Source organism: Mesoplodon mirus (assembly GCF_964341445.2).
Source record: "Mesoplodon mirus genome assembly, chromosome: 8".
Lineage (NCBI taxonomy): Eukaryota > Metazoa > Chordata > Mammalia > Artiodactyla > Ziphiidae > Mesoplodon > Mesoplodon mirus.
This window is the reverse complement of record NC_138984.1, coordinates 68469826-68487565: the sequence shown is the minus strand read 5'-3', so window position 1 is coordinate 68487565 and position 17740 is coordinate 68469826. Positions and strand designations below refer to the sequence as shown.

The 17740-nt window shown below is 34.5% G+C and overlaps 1 protein-coding gene across 2 annotated transcripts in view; it reads left to right on the top strand.

The window, feature by feature from the left end:
• The window catches only part of ARL5A (ARF like GTPase 5A), a 28290-nt gene extending 10896 nt beyond the window's left edge, over nucleotides 1–17394 (top strand). The window contains exons 3-6 of one of the 2 annotated variants that reach the window (XM_082630296.1): nucleotides 238–385; nucleotides 2497–2580; nucleotides 7499–7650; nucleotides 10953–17394. In XM_082630296.1, the coding sequence (XP_082486422.1) occupies nucleotides 238–385; nucleotides 2497–2580; nucleotides 7499–7650; nucleotides 10953–11001 (433 nt within the window). In that variant the 3' untranslated portion in view covers nucleotides 11002–17394. The remainder of the gene's footprint in view (nucleotides 1–237; nucleotides 386–2496; nucleotides 2581–7498; nucleotides 7651–10952) is intronic. The other variant, XM_082630297.1, reaches the window with a different exon arrangement.
• The last annotated feature ends 346 nt before the right edge of the window (nucleotides 17395–17740 follow it).

The window sequence follows — 17740 nt, the reverse complement described above, 5'->3', positions numbered from 1 at the left end:
AGTAGAGAAATATTTGTTTCTATAGTTCCCTGGAATGAATCTAGAGTGTTCCAGATAGTCCACTACCTAGCTCCACCTCTGTTTAAACCCTTCATTCACTCTTATGAGCTAGTGGAAAGGGGACATTTGGGTACAAAATATAAAAAGAGGTCATGCTGACTTATCCCTTAATTGAAAAATGTTCAAACAATCTAGCTTCCTTGCTAACTGTAATATATTTGAACTTTTTTTTCCCAGTTCTATGAATGAAGTTGTACATACGTCCCCAACAATAGGAAGTAATGTAGAAGAGATAGTGATTAATAATACACGTTTTCTAATGTGGGATATTGGTGGCCAAGAATCTCTTCGTTCTTCGTGGAACACTTACTATACTAACACAGAGGTATGTTTCTTAATATACTAAGTCTTCTATGAATATAATGCCTGGGAAACACCTTCCAGATATGAACTCTTATAGCTCATCTTTTTGAAATATCACAGTATGTTAATATAAGTAGAGTTTAAACATAGTGGAATCTTTGATTCCCTCTTTCAGGGTCAGGGTCATTGTTATGTATATCCATTCTCATTGAACCTCTGTAGGGAGAATTGGTGATTGATTAGTCTGATTTTATATTGTTCCTAGAGCTTGCCTTATGTACTTGTTTTAATAAAGAATTCCATTTCACAGTTTGTAATTCCATTTCTCTTACTATTTATTTGTGTCCGCGTAGAGGAAATCCTAGTTAGATGAGAGGGCTCTGATGGTTTGAATTCTTGGCCAGAATTTTACTATGTGTTTTCTTTTATGCAATACAATTGCACATTAAAGAATTCTTTTTCTTTTGATTATAAAGCAATTTAGACATAATCATGTGTTTTATTTACATATTATTTGCCGAGAGAAAATTTCTGACGTTTGAGAGCTTCACTGTATAGACCTTATAAGATGAAAGGCTGTGATAGTTGTTTTTGTAGTGCTGATTATAAGTTAATAAATCTCCAAATGTATATACAGATGAATATTATGTCAGTAAGACACTATTAAGTGTCTCTAATGACTCGATCCCCTAACACTCCATTAAGCATTTAATTATGTCTTTTGGAGAAGGAGGAATATATATAATTAGTATTCCTATATAAAATGCTGCAGGTATCAAGTTCATGGCAACACCTTGAAAATTAATAGCCTTGTTAAGAAGACTTGGAGTAGAACAGGTGTTATAGTGATAAAACCACGTATCAGTAAGGTCTCAAGTGAGAGAAGAGGGAAAGTAGCAGTTCTGTTATCCTTCTGCATTATGGTTGATGAAATCTGAAGAATAGAAAAGATCCTGAAAATTACTGAGGTTTATTTGGAAATGAAAAGCTAGTTCTAAACAATAAATAGCACATACTAATAATAGGCAGTCAGAATTAACTTGGGCATAACAAATGCCATCATAAAGCAACTATATTTGCTCCTGTTTCCCTGGTGCCTTTTGGTGTTCATGGAATTGAAGAAGAGGCACACTGTAGCTCAGCCCTGCACAGCTCCTTTCCAGTCTTTGATTGCATCTGGTCTCATCGTCAGTTCAGGAAAGAGTTGTGCCACTTATATAAGGAAGAGAGCATGGTTTTTGATATAGATTTATTCTTTCAATTTGTTGATTTTTTTAAATTGATTTCTTTAACTGTCACATTACTTTATTCTCATATGCATGCCCTTTTAGATTTTTTTTATTAATTAATTTATTTGTTTTTATATCTGGCTGTGTTGTGTCTTCATTGCTGTGCGCGGGCTTTCTCTAGTCGTTGCTGTGCGTGGACTTTTGCTAGTTGCGGCGAGCGGGGGCTACTCTTCATTGCGGTGCATGGGCTTCTCACTGTCGTGGCTTCTCTTGTTGCGGAGCACGGGCTCTAGGCGCGCGGGCTTCAGTAGTTGTGGCACGTAGGCTCAGTAGTTGTGGCTGGTGGGCTCTAGAGCACAGGCTCGGTAGTTGTGGCGCCTGGGCTTAGTTGCTCCAGGGCATGTGCGATCTTCCCGGACCAGGGCTGGAACCCATGTCCCCTGCATTGGCAGGCAGATTCCCAACCACTGTGCCACCGGGGAAGCCCTCTTTTAGATTTTTAAATTGACATTAATAAATAATGTCTGTCTGGAAGTAACTTAAATTTAGGATCATATTTTTGTCTTACTGACTTATGGTGCAAATAGGCCCATTAACATTCAAGATATTAATTTAGAAAACAGACATGTTACATATTGGTTAGAATATTAGCAGAGTATTCTAAAAGAATGATAACATCATATTGTCTTTTATTTCTCTTAAAAATTAGTAAATATGTTTGAATTAAGGATCAGACCTTTAGGCTTCACAATGTATAGTGGGTATCTCTGGTTTTCCAGTAATACCATACCATAAGGTTCTAATTTCTTGATAGCTGTTAGCCTGTAAATCAAATAAACACTTGATAAATTTTACAAATATCAAATTATGTAATCACTAATGATTTTTTTTTTTGGAATTTTAGTTTGTAATAGTTGTTGTGGACAGTACAGACAGAGAAAGGATTTCTGTAACTAGAGAAGAACTCTATAAAATGTTAGCCCATGAGGTAAGTAGGATTCTGGCATTAGATGTATGGGGGTGGGATATTTCTATCACCTTTGTACTTTCTACTTTCTCATGAGCATACTATTTCAAATTTTTAAAAAAATTATTTATCTGCTGGCCATGCCTGCTGTATAATTTTGACACTTCCCAACTTGGAAGCGTATCTGGAAGCAGCAGAAAGATTGAAGAGTCAGTTGTAGTATTTTAATTCCGTTTATCTTAGATAAATTTGGTCTAGAAGTTTTCCTGGCCAAAAAGACCTAAGTTGACTTTCATTTTGCATTTTAAATAGATTAATTATACAGACGATTATCATTAGAAATGAGATTTTACAGTGTCAGGGACACACAGCGAGTCTTGATTGTAACTCAGTTATCTGACTAATATTTAAATTTGTTGCTCATAGGTCTCTGATATTGTTTCTTTAACTGAACAAAACTGTTATAACTAGCCACATTGTTTTAGTCCTTGAGAAATATTGCTGGTAGCATAATTTGAAAATTACATAAACTGAATAATATAGTCAGTAATGATAATAGTAACTATTAAATCATATAATATTTATAATACAGTCATATCTCTCTGTCAGCAGTTTTGGTTCTAGGATGCCCAAGGATACCAAAATCTGAGGATGTCCAAGTCCCTTGTATAAAATGGCGTAGTATTTGCATATAACCGGTATGCGCATCCTCCGGTATACTTTAAATCATCTCTAGATCACTTATAATACCTAATACAATGTAAATGCTATGAAAACGTGCAGCAAATTCAAGTTTTGCTTTTTTGAACATTCTGGAACTTTTTTTTCCTGAATATTTTCAGTCTGAGGTTGGTTGAATCTGTGAATGCAGAACCCACGAATAAGGAGGGCTGACTGTAGTGGCAATTGATTATTTTTGTATGCCTTTTATTGCAGATGTTACTTTCTCAACTCAAAGGTGGAAATAGAAAAGTTAATATTCAGTGGAATTTTAATAAACCTTAAGAAAACTGGGATATCTTTGTAATGAAGTTTTATATTAATTTTAATATTGATTCAATGATTTGCTTTTGAGATTTTCATTAAGAATTTTGGTATGTTTCAGATGTAAGGAAACTTAGTAAAGTGGTTACGTAAACTGAAGTTTCTGTTTTGCTTGTGGTGATCATACCTACCAAGATGCACCTTCCCCTGTTTTGGACTGATTATAGCAGTTGTGCTAAACCCTTTGGGGTTTTTTTAAAAAAAACACATCTTGCCTTTGTACATGTATTTAACAGCTTTCAGTTCTAGTTTGAGAAACAGTAAGCAATAAAAGAGGCAGGGGGCTAAGGATTTTTTTAAATTTCCCCTTTGCATATTACAAGAATGTATCATTCTTCATTTTATACCAAAGGGTTATTTTATTGTTGGTTTATGAAGAATTTAGAAAAAGAAAAATAAGACACAAAGTGTATTTGTCTCTTGACTATATTTTTTACTCTGTAAACAGGTAGCCTCCCTATTTGATTCTTACTCTAATTGGCCAGTATGTAGGAGGATCAGTATTATAAAAAGCCCAATAGTAGGGCTCAAACAAAGTCATTGAATTTTATAAGTTGGATCATTAACTTGGATAGATCAATTAACCTCATCTGTTATGGATTAGTACGCTGAGGCCCAGTAGTTTATGGGACTTGAATTTAGGTATTCGCGTCATTCAGGCTCTTTGCTAGGAAAAATAAATAAAAGCCAGAAATAGGGCCTAGCTGGAAAGTGAAAGGAGAAGGGATGAGATTACCAGAGAAGCAGGGAATTACAGATGAACTTGGGAGCTAGAGTAAGCCACTTAATAGGGTCAGGAAGAGCCAAATAGACAGAGTTCTGGAGAGGGACATCCGGATCAAGGATGAGAATGTGTGAAAAACAAATTTTGGCATGGGTTAGTCAGATGTTTCTTGCATACCACAAAAACCAACAGAGTCGTATTATCATCATCAATAATGATTCTTTCTATGTATTACTAAATACAAAGCTATAAAACATTTAAATACATTTCTGAAAGCTTCATCTTAAATGAAGCATAAAACTTTGAAGCTCATGAATTTTTAAAAAGTTCCAAAGACAAAAGGATAGATGAATTTTATTCAGAATGACTCAACTTCTAGGAATTATCTTCACAAAGGAAGCTTTGCGAAACAAACTGACAACTACATATGGCATATAGAAGATGCTAAATCAGTATGCCTTGCATGTGCTGTTATTCATTTTCTTGACTAAACTAAAAAATATTTTTAGACTCTGAAGAACAGAAGTTGATATGTAGCAGAAGTATGTAGCAGAAGTTTTTCAAAGTGTTTAAAATGGGTGATGTACGAAAGATCACCGCTGTTTACCTTGTACTTTGACCTCTTGTTAAGTCAAGTTGAACAGCCTTAATCCAATGTATCTCTTTTCTACTATTATCATAATGCATAATTGGTTGTGAGGTTATTTAATAAAAAGTAAAGGAAGATTTTCTTTCCTCTCTTCCTAAATATTTAAAAGTGGGTAATATAGCTTAAAAAAAATCAAGAACCCTAAATAAAAAAATTTGAGCTTGTGAAATCTGGAAAAAGTATATTCAATATGGATTTTTTTTCTTTTCTTTTTTTTAGACCTTTTAGTAAATGACTTTATTTCTTATGTTTTCCAATTTTCAGTCCAGAGCCTTCTCCAAATAATTTTGTTACTAAAAGTGATGAAGATAGGTTACTTGTAAATAAAATAGCATAAACTATGTGTCCTAACGTGTGCCAAGTATTTCTGTTGTCAGATATTTCTAAAGTGTGTTCTCTGAACATGCCAGCGTTAGCAATCCTGACCTATATAAAAGATTTCAACACACACTGGCAAGAGATAGTGAAACCTAGACGATAGGAAGATAGGAATTAAATCCCATGGAAAGTCCACCTACTCAATGATTCAGCCATATATCAACTATTGATAACTGTTCCATGTTCTGATTAGGATAAGAGAAAAAATATCCATATACTTGATAATGTATATGTGCACTAGTTATAGTTCTTCCCTTCAAATTTTTGCCTTATATAAATAGACAGATGAACTGAACTATAGGTGAAACAAATTGAATAGGAGCTCTTAAAACTTAATGTTCTAGAGTATCCCTTTCTGCCCAAGCTATTCAGGTAACTCTGTCCTTATCTGTAGTGGTGTAGTTGCCATCCTGCAGAGGGCACTGTAACTAAGTCAGCCCCCTTTGTTATATAAAGCATATTGCAGAACTCCTTTTAACCAAATAAGAAATTTACTACTTATATTTTTTATTTGCATTAGAAAGAATCAAAGAAGTCATCGAAACTGTTCTAACAAGAGTAAAATAATGTGGAGCAATGTCAGTTTAAACCTACTGAACACTTTCTTGCTTCAAACACACATACACATGATTGAAACCAAAATATTCCACTAAGATCCCTAAGAAGAAGGTGGCATTCAACACAGCTGGGAAAACTTGCAGACATAGCACCAAAACCTTAGTTTTCTCAATATCTCTTAAAATATATAGGCAGAATTTTATGAGAGTTTAATCCACTTGTTGAGTGCATCTATCATAGCTTCTTAGTCCAGGATCCACAAATGGACTTTAGGATATCTATTAACACCCTAAAATCATACATAAACTTTTTTAGCATAAACATATATACATTTTTATGAGGGAAAGGTTCATAACTTTCCATAGATTATCAAGGAAGCTCCCGGCTGTAAAAATGGTTGAGAGAGGGAGAGGTAGAGTACAGCAAAAGGGGACATAGAACCTTTGGTCTGCTTTGTGAGTAGAGTGTTACATCAGTCATTTGGGGGCATGCACAAGGGTAAAGCTAATCCTCATTTGCACAGCAAGAAGTGAACTAACATTTGTTGAACTGTCACCAAACCCAGGTACTGAACTGAGTGCTTTAAATGTAGTAATTCGTTCATTCAAACTACATCCCCAGGAGGTAGGTGGTGGTCTCAGCATTTTACAGATGAGGGGCAACAGCTATAGTAGGAAGATGTCAGCTCAAACCTGGCTCTATTACTGAGTAGTTATGTGACTCTGTATGAGTTACTTAGATCTGAGTCTTAGTTTCCTCATCTGTAAAATGGGAATAGTAAAGCCTATCTTGTAGCAGTCTTGTGAGGATTAAAGAGATTTTATTCGGGAAATGGTTAGTATCATGGGTGACTTGCTCAGATTAGATACTCAATAAATGTTAGTTATGAGGAACAGATTCAGAAAAGTTAAAGAACTTGCCTCAGAGTCAAAGCATAGAAGTGGTAGAATTGGGAAATTTGGTAAGTTTAATGGTAGTCTAAGAAGGCCCTATCAAATATTCAAATCTAACACATCTTCATGGACAAAGAAGAGCTAGATCTCAGAAGATGAATAAGATTGGTTTAGGTTAGCACCTTCCAATTGAGAAAAGTCCTAAGGCCTAAGGCGTATATTGTATATAATGAGTTAGTTTATTTCCTAAATAAACTGGGAAGAAGGTTGTAACTTTAGGTATAGATACCTATACCTAAAGTATAGAGTGGGGTAGAATTTTGAAAAGCTCTTGAGTCCCATGCTAAAGAGTAGTTCTTAGTAGCCATAGAAGCCTAGTTTTGGGTTGGGGAAAGGGTTAGTTAGATATGTATTAAATTGGAAGATGTGACTGTTTGTTAAATTTAGCACTTAGGACCATAAAAATGTAGTCTAGGAATGTAAGAAATATGTAAATCCATACAAGTATAGATTGATTTATTTAAATGTGTTCAGTTTGATGTTTACGTTCCGTCATAAGAGCTATGAGATACTTTTATGTCAAGTAGTTGAGAAATTCTAGGTTACAAAGTTTATCAAATATAATCTGTTAATTAAATTGGAAAATGTATGAAAAAAATGAACTGGCCCTTACAGTTTTGTTTGCTTTTATAGGACCTAAGGAAAGCTGGATTGCTGATCTTTGCTAATAAACAAGATGTTAAAGAATGCATGACTGTAGCAGAAATCTCCCAGTTTTTGAAACTAACTTCTATTAAAGATCACCAGTGGCATGTCCAGGCATGCTGCGCTCTTACTGGCGAGGGGTAAGATGTCTTCTTCATGAATAGCATGTACTTAACTTTGAAACATGTATTTCTTTTTAAAATCAAACATTTAAGGCGACCATGTACAGAACTTTGTAAGGGAGAGATGTAAGACATAGTCCATGTCTACAGTGAGAGAGATTTTAGCTTGGTTCTATAAAGAATTAAACACAACATACACAGAATACACATAAACATACTGAACTAATGCATGTGAGCATATGGATGATAGAGTTGCTGTAGGAATTCTGAGAAATGGGCTTGTCATGAGTCTGGAGAAGGCAGGAGATGGTTCCTGCACTGGTGGTGCGACTTACAGTCTAAGAAAGGAGCTAACACTGCTGAGAGTGTCCTTGCCTTTACTGCTCTCTGTAGACTGTTTCATTTATTCCTAACAATCATGTAGACCAGTTGTTTTTAATTCACACTTTATGCATAAAGAAGCTGAAATAGAAGAAGATTTGCATGTGGGACTAGTGTGCGGATATGCCATCAGTGCTGTCAAGAGGGAGTTGCTGCACTTAAAAAAAATAAAAGAGTTAGAATTGGAGAGAGTGTGGCATGAGGGGGTGCCTGCAGTAGAATTTTGCCCATGTCTAATGCCCAGAGATGAAAGGATTTCAAGAAGGCAGTGGTTGTTAGCATTGTTATATGTAAGATACATAACATAAAATAATCTATACGTGGCATAGATAGATAGTGTCAGTAATTCAATATTTGGTTTACTCTTCACTGTGGTCTTAAAAGGAAGGGAATTTCTGCCACTTCAGGTAAACTCACGTATCTTTGCCACAAGCTTCTGCCCTTTCCTGACACCTGAAGAACTTCAACCCCAAATTTAAGACCTTTATTTAGAAGCCTTCATGTATATATTTAAAAGCAGAGAAAAAAAAGAATTAAATTGGGGGGCTTCCCTGGTGGCGCAGTGGTTGAGAGTCCACCTGCCGATGCAGGGGACGTGGGTTCGTGCCCCGGTCCGGGAAGATCCCACATGCCGCGGAGCGGCTGGGCCCGTGAGCCATGGCCACTGAGCCTGCGCGTCTGGAGCCTGTGCTCCGCAACGGGAGAGGCCACAACAGTGAGAGGCCTGCGTACCGCAAAAAAAAAAAAAAAAAAAAAAAAAAAGAATTAAATTGGAGTTGAAGCTGAATCTTAGGGTAATAGAAGCCACTGTTACCTGATTACAGATATTTGGAAAAGCATAATTAGATCCTCAAAGAAGCAAATCTGTTCATTAAAAAAAAAAATCAGACAATACCAATTGTCCACATACTTATTTAAGTAAAAATATCTTTTACATATTTCTTTGTCGAATAGTTTAATGCATGTCAATATGCATATATAGATACAGGTATATCTTTATATATTATCTTTGTCTATCAAAGGTCTTTAGGCGAAAGCACTGATTATAATACTAAATTTGACAGCAAAGACAAATCATCTAGGATTGAGAAAAGATTTAACTTACATACTTTGAGTAATTGTGTGGGAAATATATCATTAGTTAGGATACATATGAACTCTGGCAGTTTTATTTTTAGAAGGGGACATCAACAGATGGTGGTATCTTTTCAATTTGGGGTTTATGTAGACTTCCATTTGCAGCAGTTGGCAAGTGGAAATGTTTGGTTTGAGGGGTACTGTTGTTTCCCTGTGCAGTCTGACCACCTTGGTCTAAATTCTTGGTTTTAGTATTGGTGACATTTTGACTCCCATCTCTGCCATTTGCTAACCTATCTAAGCCTGGGCTTCCCTCTGGGAAGGGTTCTGGTCTTAGTGTTGTGAAGATTAATGAAGATAATGGATATTAAGTGCTTAGCGCAGTTTCTACTTTGCTGTTAAGTAACTACTATACCTTTAACAGTTTGGAATTAAATAATTTACTCACCTATTATTCTTATTATTTTATATCATTTCCTATGAGTAGTTTAAAAGTAAGGAATCGAGTAATAGCAGAGAAGTATGGACCAACACCAAAACAACCATTTATTTACCTCATTGCCCTTTTTTCCCTTCTGTTTCTATCATCTTTTACATTGTTAGGCTGCTATACAAAAATCTGAGTTCTGGCTTTTTAAATATTAATATAGTAGCACAGTTTCTCATATCTATAAAAGCTCCTTGTAGATAACGGTTAATGCTTCTTAACAGTCCTTCATTTTCTTATAAAATTATATGTACAGCCATTTCTTTCTTACTAAACATATAGATTCTTTTACTACAATGAATATCTCTTTCTGTATTTTGGATTATGCTCAATTACCCGTTGTTCAGTGGTAACTGGTGTTAGTGATATGAGATTTTATTTCCTTCAGATTTTTAAAATATATAGGTGCAACATAAATATTGTGTGCATACTTTGTTTTAACAACTCTACTATATATTTAATATCCTGTCATTTCTACTTCATTTATATCATGAGCATTTTTTTAAAATAAATTTATTTATTTTACTTATTTATTTTTGGCTGAGCTGGGTTTTTGTTGGCGGCGTGCAGGCTTTCTCTAGTTGTGGCAGGCAGGGGCTATTCTTCATTATGTATGAGCTCCTCATTGCGGTGGCTTCTCGTTGAGGAACACGGGCTCTAGGTGTGCAGGTTTCAGAAGTTGTGGCTTGCAGGCCTTAGAGCGCAGGCTCAGTAGTTGTGGCACACGGGCTTAGTTGCTCTGCAGCATGTGGGATCTTCCCGGACCAGGGCTCGAACCCGTGTCCCCTGCATTGGCAGGCGGATTCTTAACCACTGCGCCACCAGATAAGCCCCTATATCGTGAGCATTTTATCATATTGTAAAATAGTCTTTGAAAGGAAGTTTTTAATATTTCATCATATGATGTTCCATAATTTGTTAAATTTTTCCTCTGTTGCCAGACATTTAAATTTTACTTTTTCCTATTAAGAATGCTTTCATGAACAGTCGAAATACATAAACCTGTCTTTATCTCTGATTATTTTTTAGGATACATTTCTGAAAGTAGAAAAAGGGGTAGAGTATTGATATTTTAAACATTTTTGATACTTCTTGCTAAATTACTTTCTGTGGGCATTCACTGTGTAATTATTGAGCTCCTTGTATGTGTCATGCAGTATTCTAGGCACTAGAGACATAACAGAACCAAAAATATATGGATATACTCTGTGAAAGTATGGCTTCACCACAATAGCACCAACATTGAATACTACTGATTTTTTAATCTTTGTTTAGGTAGATGAAAAATGATATCTTCTTTTAGTTTGCTGTTCATAGCTTTTTAGTTCATAGCTAAAATATCTTAGTTAATCAAGATATTTTATTTTCTTTATAGATTATGCCAAGGACTTGAATGGATGATGTCACGACTTAAGATTAGATGATCTCTACTGACCTATTCTCATAGACTTTGTATAAATGAAGTGCTGGACTTTACCTGAAAGCTGCAAAAATTAATGGTTTAGATATATTTATAATAAACTGATTTAAACAGTTAAACTTTTTCTATAAGAAGAAAAATTAAGACCACTTGTTTGAAAACAAAGATGAAGTCTCACCTTTCCATCTGCTTTCTCATTAGTTCCTTCCAAAGCAAGGTCTTAAAGCTGTGATGGACATTTTTCTCATAAAGAATCCTCTCAGGACATTGTGTAGCCTGTGGTAAGTACAAAGGGAGAGGAGGATATTTTTAACTTTAAGAGCTTTATTATCAAAAGTATTTTGCATAGGGTTGTGTAGGTATTGTGTATATACCTCAAATTCGAGTTAATGGCTTTGATTTATGTTCTTAAAAAAAGGAAATAACACAAAAATTAATAATATCCTTAGTTATAACCATAATGAGATGAGTACTGGCATTGGTGGTAAGTGCCATTTTGTACTTCCCCTATGTTCTCCGTATCATACTAACCAACCCCCAAATCACTGAGCTGCTGTTAAAAAAGAAAGGAAAAAAAAGAAAGGAAAAAGCTTGACATTGTGTACCTAATTTTTTATTGACCAAATCACATACATGGAAACATGTAGTCCAGCTGAGTGAAATATCTGTCATATTCTTGACTTAGTATTACTAATGGGCAGAATTACACATTGAGCAGTCACCAGATTGCTCCCTTTACTGGACCTTATGTCATCTAAATTTACTGAGTAAATTGTTAATCTATTTTCAGTTAATCATTAATGTGATTAAAATTATCAAGTGATTTTTTTCAGCATTAATTGGAAACTGTTGCATGAAATATGTCTACCCAGAGAAGAAGTATCACACTATAAATATTATCAAATAATTTAGCTACAGTCTTCTTAGATATTAAATTATATGTCAAGCATTTAAAAGTCAATTTAAGATGAAAAGTAAAGCATATTTTCTAAGCAACAAAGATAATTTCTTAATTTGAAAGTTTCTCATTTCTTAACTTAGGAGTTGGGATAGTTTGAGGGTTTTTTTGTGTGTCTGTAAGTTTTCCTCTATCATCTTAAACCACATGAATGCATTGTTTGACAATTACAAAATACGAATCCTTTTTAATGTTTTTAAGAATTTGGTTTAAATATTGATCAACATAATGTATTATTTTTACTAAGAAGTAAGTTGGCCCCAAAACCTTTTACGTTTGCTAGGGTGTGGTTTTTTTTTTCCGGCATCTGAAAATCTAAGGTATTTCTGTTATAAATGTAAACAAACTTATCCTAAATGTGTTAAAACATATTCTTGGGTACTCTGTTGGTATATCTTTCATGCCCTGAAAATCTGGTGACTAATCCCAAACTGGCATGTTTTAGAATATTCAAGAAATAAAAAACAAACTACTTTTAGTACCAACCTTTTCGATTTCAAAGATTTTGATGAGAAATAATAGTACATACTATAAGTATTGACAAAACTTTGAAAGTTCCTTTCTATAAAATATAAAATGCTCGTTATATAAATCCAAGTCAGGCATGGGAAATCAGCGTTTAAAGTTAGATGTTTTGTGTTTTATATTTATATTATAATGTTCAAAATGCAAGTATAACATTTTAATATTTGTCAACTTGCTTTTACAAAAGTAAATCCTAAATTACTAAGCTTTATTTGTTCATATGTCCTCATACTTTTTCAAATCACTGTAAGAAATTGCTTGTATATTAAAAACCCAAATCTATTTTGTTGATGTTGCAGTGTCATCAGAGACAAATATTCTGTAACGTAGCCCAGCAAATCCACACCTTTTATCCTTTTTGTCTTTTAATTTTAATAACCATGGTTTAGTCCCTTGAATTGCTGCCACATCAGTTCAACAGTATACCAGCACGTTCCCTTGTCATCAAGGTGTTAGCCAAAATTTATTCTTTTTTTTTTCAAGATTTATTCTTAATTGGATGTTTAAAGCATGTGCTACATTGTTACAGTTGGTTTAGTAATTGACATGGCATCATGAGAATGCATGAAATCTTTTACCACATTTATGAAACATGCTTTTTTTGTTATATTCTACCCTCCAGGCCAAGCATTAGAAAAAAGGTGGTACCTTTATACTTGTGCATAAAACCAAAATTACAATGGGAAAAAATTTTTTTAATTTGTGTACGAAAATACATCGAAATTATTGTAACAGTATTACTTCCAAATAACATGGACAGCCTCATGAATAGTCATATTGGTGATTTATATGTAGTTTTTAAGTGGAATTAAGCAAAGGGCAATGCTTTTGGTTTTCTAATATGCTACTTTTGGGTGTAAACAAACATTTTATTTAGGGTTATTATGCTCAGCTTTGAAAAGAACAAAGCCTCATACCTCTGTACATGTGGCTGTATTTAAATATCCTATGTTTGATACTAATTTTGAAAGTTATGTAACTTCTCTTGATATCTTGGTAAAAATAACCATATTGCTATACACATTTAAATATGTTTATTTTGTCATATTGCATTTAGGAAGTATATCTTACACAGTCTAATAAGGATTCTTGTTTGAAATTTTTCAGTTCTATCTTCTTTGGCCCTCATGGATGGGCAAAGAATACATTGAAGGCAGGTAGTTTGGGAGGCAGGGGAAAGTGGGTAGGGAATATGACATTTTGCCTTAAGAATAAAAAAGTGCTTCAGCACTGCTGTCTGGCATTTTTAATGCAGATAAAGTGATTTTAGAAGCGTGACATGGAATAGAAAAGAGTTACTGTTTTCTGGCCTTCAAGAAGTGCCTCGTAGGTAGTGACAGTGAGATCACAGAGAAGTGCAGTGCACTGAGGAAGGGCTGGAAGTCCCTGAGATGTTCTTTTCTTTTCTGTCTGAGTGTATAGTATTAAGATATCTAGAAATGGGATTCTGTTGTCCCCTCTCAGAGGCACTTTACATCTCTTGCTGTGACTACAGCAACCACATACAGTACAGACAACCTCAAAATTTGTTTATATTAGTGCACATAGAAAAACTGTAGACAGCTTTCTAGTTTTCTCTGCAGGCATTTTTGGGAATATATCTGTAGTGTGTTCTACTTTGTATATAGGGGGTAGTAACACATCCCAGATTATCTGTGGACTTTGGAGTCATCTTCTCTCAGTTACCCAGTCGTTTCCTGGAATCAATCCATCTTTCAAGGCTGGGTAGAGACAAGGTTTCTTTGCATGGCTTAACTTTGAACCCTCCCACTGTCCAAATATAATCTGGAACTTCTTGCTTTAGGATTGGCTTTCCCATAGCTCAGCCATCCCCTGCTCTCCGGTATCTTCATTGCCCATCAACGAAGATATGTTATCTTGGTCCTGGAGATATTCTAAACTTTACCCATATCCACTGTTCTCCAAACTACTAGTTTCTAAGTTGGTTCTCTGGTTCTTTGCTATCCTCCACTGGCTTGATTCATTGATTTGCACTTTGCTCATTAGAGAGTATTATCAGAGTTGTTGAGTACGTCACAATACTGGCTTGCTGTATGCACAGCACATAAATACATACCAGCAGTAGAGTCCTTTAAATTACACTCTATTTAACATTTTAATACTTCTTAATTTTAGCTTCTCACACTGAAAGGTAGATTCAGAAAGATAAGAGAACTACCTAGACTGCCAGCTCCTTGAGCTACTACTTAGACTTGAAAGGGATTAAGTTATATGTGTATTATCTTCCCATTACCAAAAATGAGTTTTGAGGAATAAAAGAGGCCAGACCAAATTCATATGTAGTGTTTAACCTGAAGACATCCCCACATCCTTAAGACTGTAGACCACATTCCATTTTTTTCCCTCATGTTTACTTAAAGAACAAAGATAAACATTAGCTGTCTAAAGGAATTAGTAATGAGAAGCCTATCTTTACAAAATAAACGTGTTGAAATGGACTTTAAAAAACATCAAAATTATCAATCACCATGTATTGACACTATAGATGCAGACATAATATAGACAATACTTTTTTAAAGTTCCACTTATACAAAAAATAAAACTTCTATATCATGCTCCCTCAAAGAATGTACGATAATTTTAAGAACAGAATGGTGGAGTAAAGGAAAGAAAGAGAGAATTTAAAAACCTTGGATGCTAAAAAGTGACTGCTTCTATTAAATCCTAAAATCGTGTGTGGGATTGTGAAGAAATTGTAACAGGATACAGTTGGATTAATTATGCAATATTTCTTATTGAATGTCTAGCCCTTGTGTATTGTTCTAAAAACTAAAGTTTGAATCTTATGGTCTTGCTTGCTAGATATTGTGTTCTTTGGTAGAAAATTCCCATAGTCTGTACTCAACAAGTGCCTAAAACTGATTTGTGTTGATTTTTAAGTCCATCTAATAAATTATACATGTTTTCTATGGTATTATATGTGCTTGGCTTACTGATGATACAGCCTTGAGGGTTTTTAAGTCATAATTTTTGCTTGGTTTGACTAAAAAGCCTCAAAACTGAAGATACCCATCCTAACCCTGAGTAAACCATAGGTTAAGGAAGCACGAGCAAAACCATTTTTTCTCTTTCCTAATACAAATATTCCATGATCCTGGTGTTAGTTAATGCAGAGCCTAGAAAACTAGACTCTATTTCTGTTTTTTTTAAATAGTTTTAACACAGAGAAAATTATATTGTGTTTTAAAATCTTTAGTAAAAGTTTGTTGCTTGTGTAAGAGTAGCCTCTTAATTCTCATACTTAGTGGTTAGTAATTTTGAGTCGTATCATTTAGATCTTGAGCCATTTCATGTGTGTGCACACCAGAATCCTTCCTCTTTAGATTCTCCTTATAAAATGAAATATTTGATAGAACTCTACTATGTTTCTCATGTTCATTCTTCCTTCCTTCCTTCCTGCCTTCCTCCCTCCCTCCCTTCATTCCTTCTTCCTTTCCCCTCCCTCCCTCCCTCCCTTCATTCATCCCTTCTTTCTTCCTTTCCCCTCCCTTCCTCCCCTCCTTCCTTCCTTTCTCTTTCTCTCTCTCTCTCTTTCTTTCTTTCTTTTTTGACTGTAAACTCTGGGGGCAAAGACTGTATTTTCAGTGATTCACAATTACATTTTGTTTATATTTTAAACAATCTTGCATGAAAAGTGAAATGTATTTATGATTTTAATTATTATAATATATACTATTCTCTTCCAAAACTTCTTACATTGGTGATGTAAAGAAGTGCTCTAATTATTTTTGCTTGAAATAGTCCTTTAGATGAGAGTAGCCTTTTGTTACATTATGTCCCTCTATGGTTCCTTAAGAGGAAGTGATACCTGCAGAGCACTTTTAAAGATATTTTCTGGGTTAATGTTCAAGATAACACATTGAAAAGGAAGCTATAATTATGTCTAATGAGGGCTCTTTTGGTTGCTAGATATGAGAAAAATGAATACTAATTTTAATTTGTGCTTAAAATATATTTTACTAACTATATTGATTTTTAAATATGACAAATTTATCTTGTAGATATTAATCTTCCTTGCTTATTATATTTTCCTAGAGAAACTAGATGAAAATGTGTTCCAACTAGTCTCTATATATTGACATATGTGCTCTATGTATATTGACATAATTGAAGCTGCATTTAATACAACTAATTAGAAACCTTTTGAAAAATTTTAGGTTTGTTGTATTGGAAGTTCTAATATGATACAAGGTTTTGACTCAAGCTTTGTATGCAAGGAGAGGTGGAAAATTTTTCTTACCTCTTTATCATTTTATTAACTTGTATTTCTCTGTATCCTAGGAAAATTGTACATTCAAGGAGTATTCCAAAAAGTGATAATTTTAGAGCACTTGGGTGCTTTTGTATTTCATCAGTGCTGATATGTTAGGTACCTAGGGAAATAATGCTTCAGGGCCTTCTTGACAAGACAACTTCGTGGGTGGCTGGGGGATATTTATGTTTGTGCTCATGTTGGGATGGAGTGGCAGATGGTATAGGGACCTCTCCATTGGTAAAGCAGTGCAATCAGCTTCTTTGCAGGTGTGTTACTTCATTATACTTGTAACATCATTCCTGTGTCCATAACTGACTGAAATGTCAAGTTCCAGAAATGTAAGGCATTGGGTCAGGTGACCAGTAGTAGGACCTTGTTTATAATGCAATAAAGGAATAATGTTAAGGTATGTTTGAGGAGAAATAACAAATATGATTTTAGTGGTGAATTTCCATGTTTAATATGTATATTAACTTTTTTTTAAAGTTGCATGTTAACCTGGTAAAAAGTGTTGTCTCTGCTTTATGCTTTGAGTAAAAAGAACAGCAAAAAAAAGACAAGTTAAATTGTTACCCTATTATGTACTATTACATATGCCTTTTCTTTTAGAAAGGTTAATTATAATTACTATTCACACATCCATGTTGTCAGTGTTTTCATTCTGGTTTATTGTCTTAATGTGTGCAGACTTGGTGATGGTAGCTCTATTAACTCTCCAGGGCTGGGATCGCCAGGGCAATTGAAAAGGTATGACGGTTGCATTATTCAAATGAAAAAACGATTGTCCTCATCTTCTCTAAGAACCTTTTTATGGAACTTCGTCAATTAATAGCATTCTATCTTTTACTTCTGGGTATTTGAATTGGACATGAACCTGATAAACAGTGTGACAAGTTTGTGTGATTAATTTGTCTTAAAATGTGAGGAAGGTCCAGTCGTTTAAAATGAATATTTTTAAAGTGAACAGTCATGAGAATGGTTGAC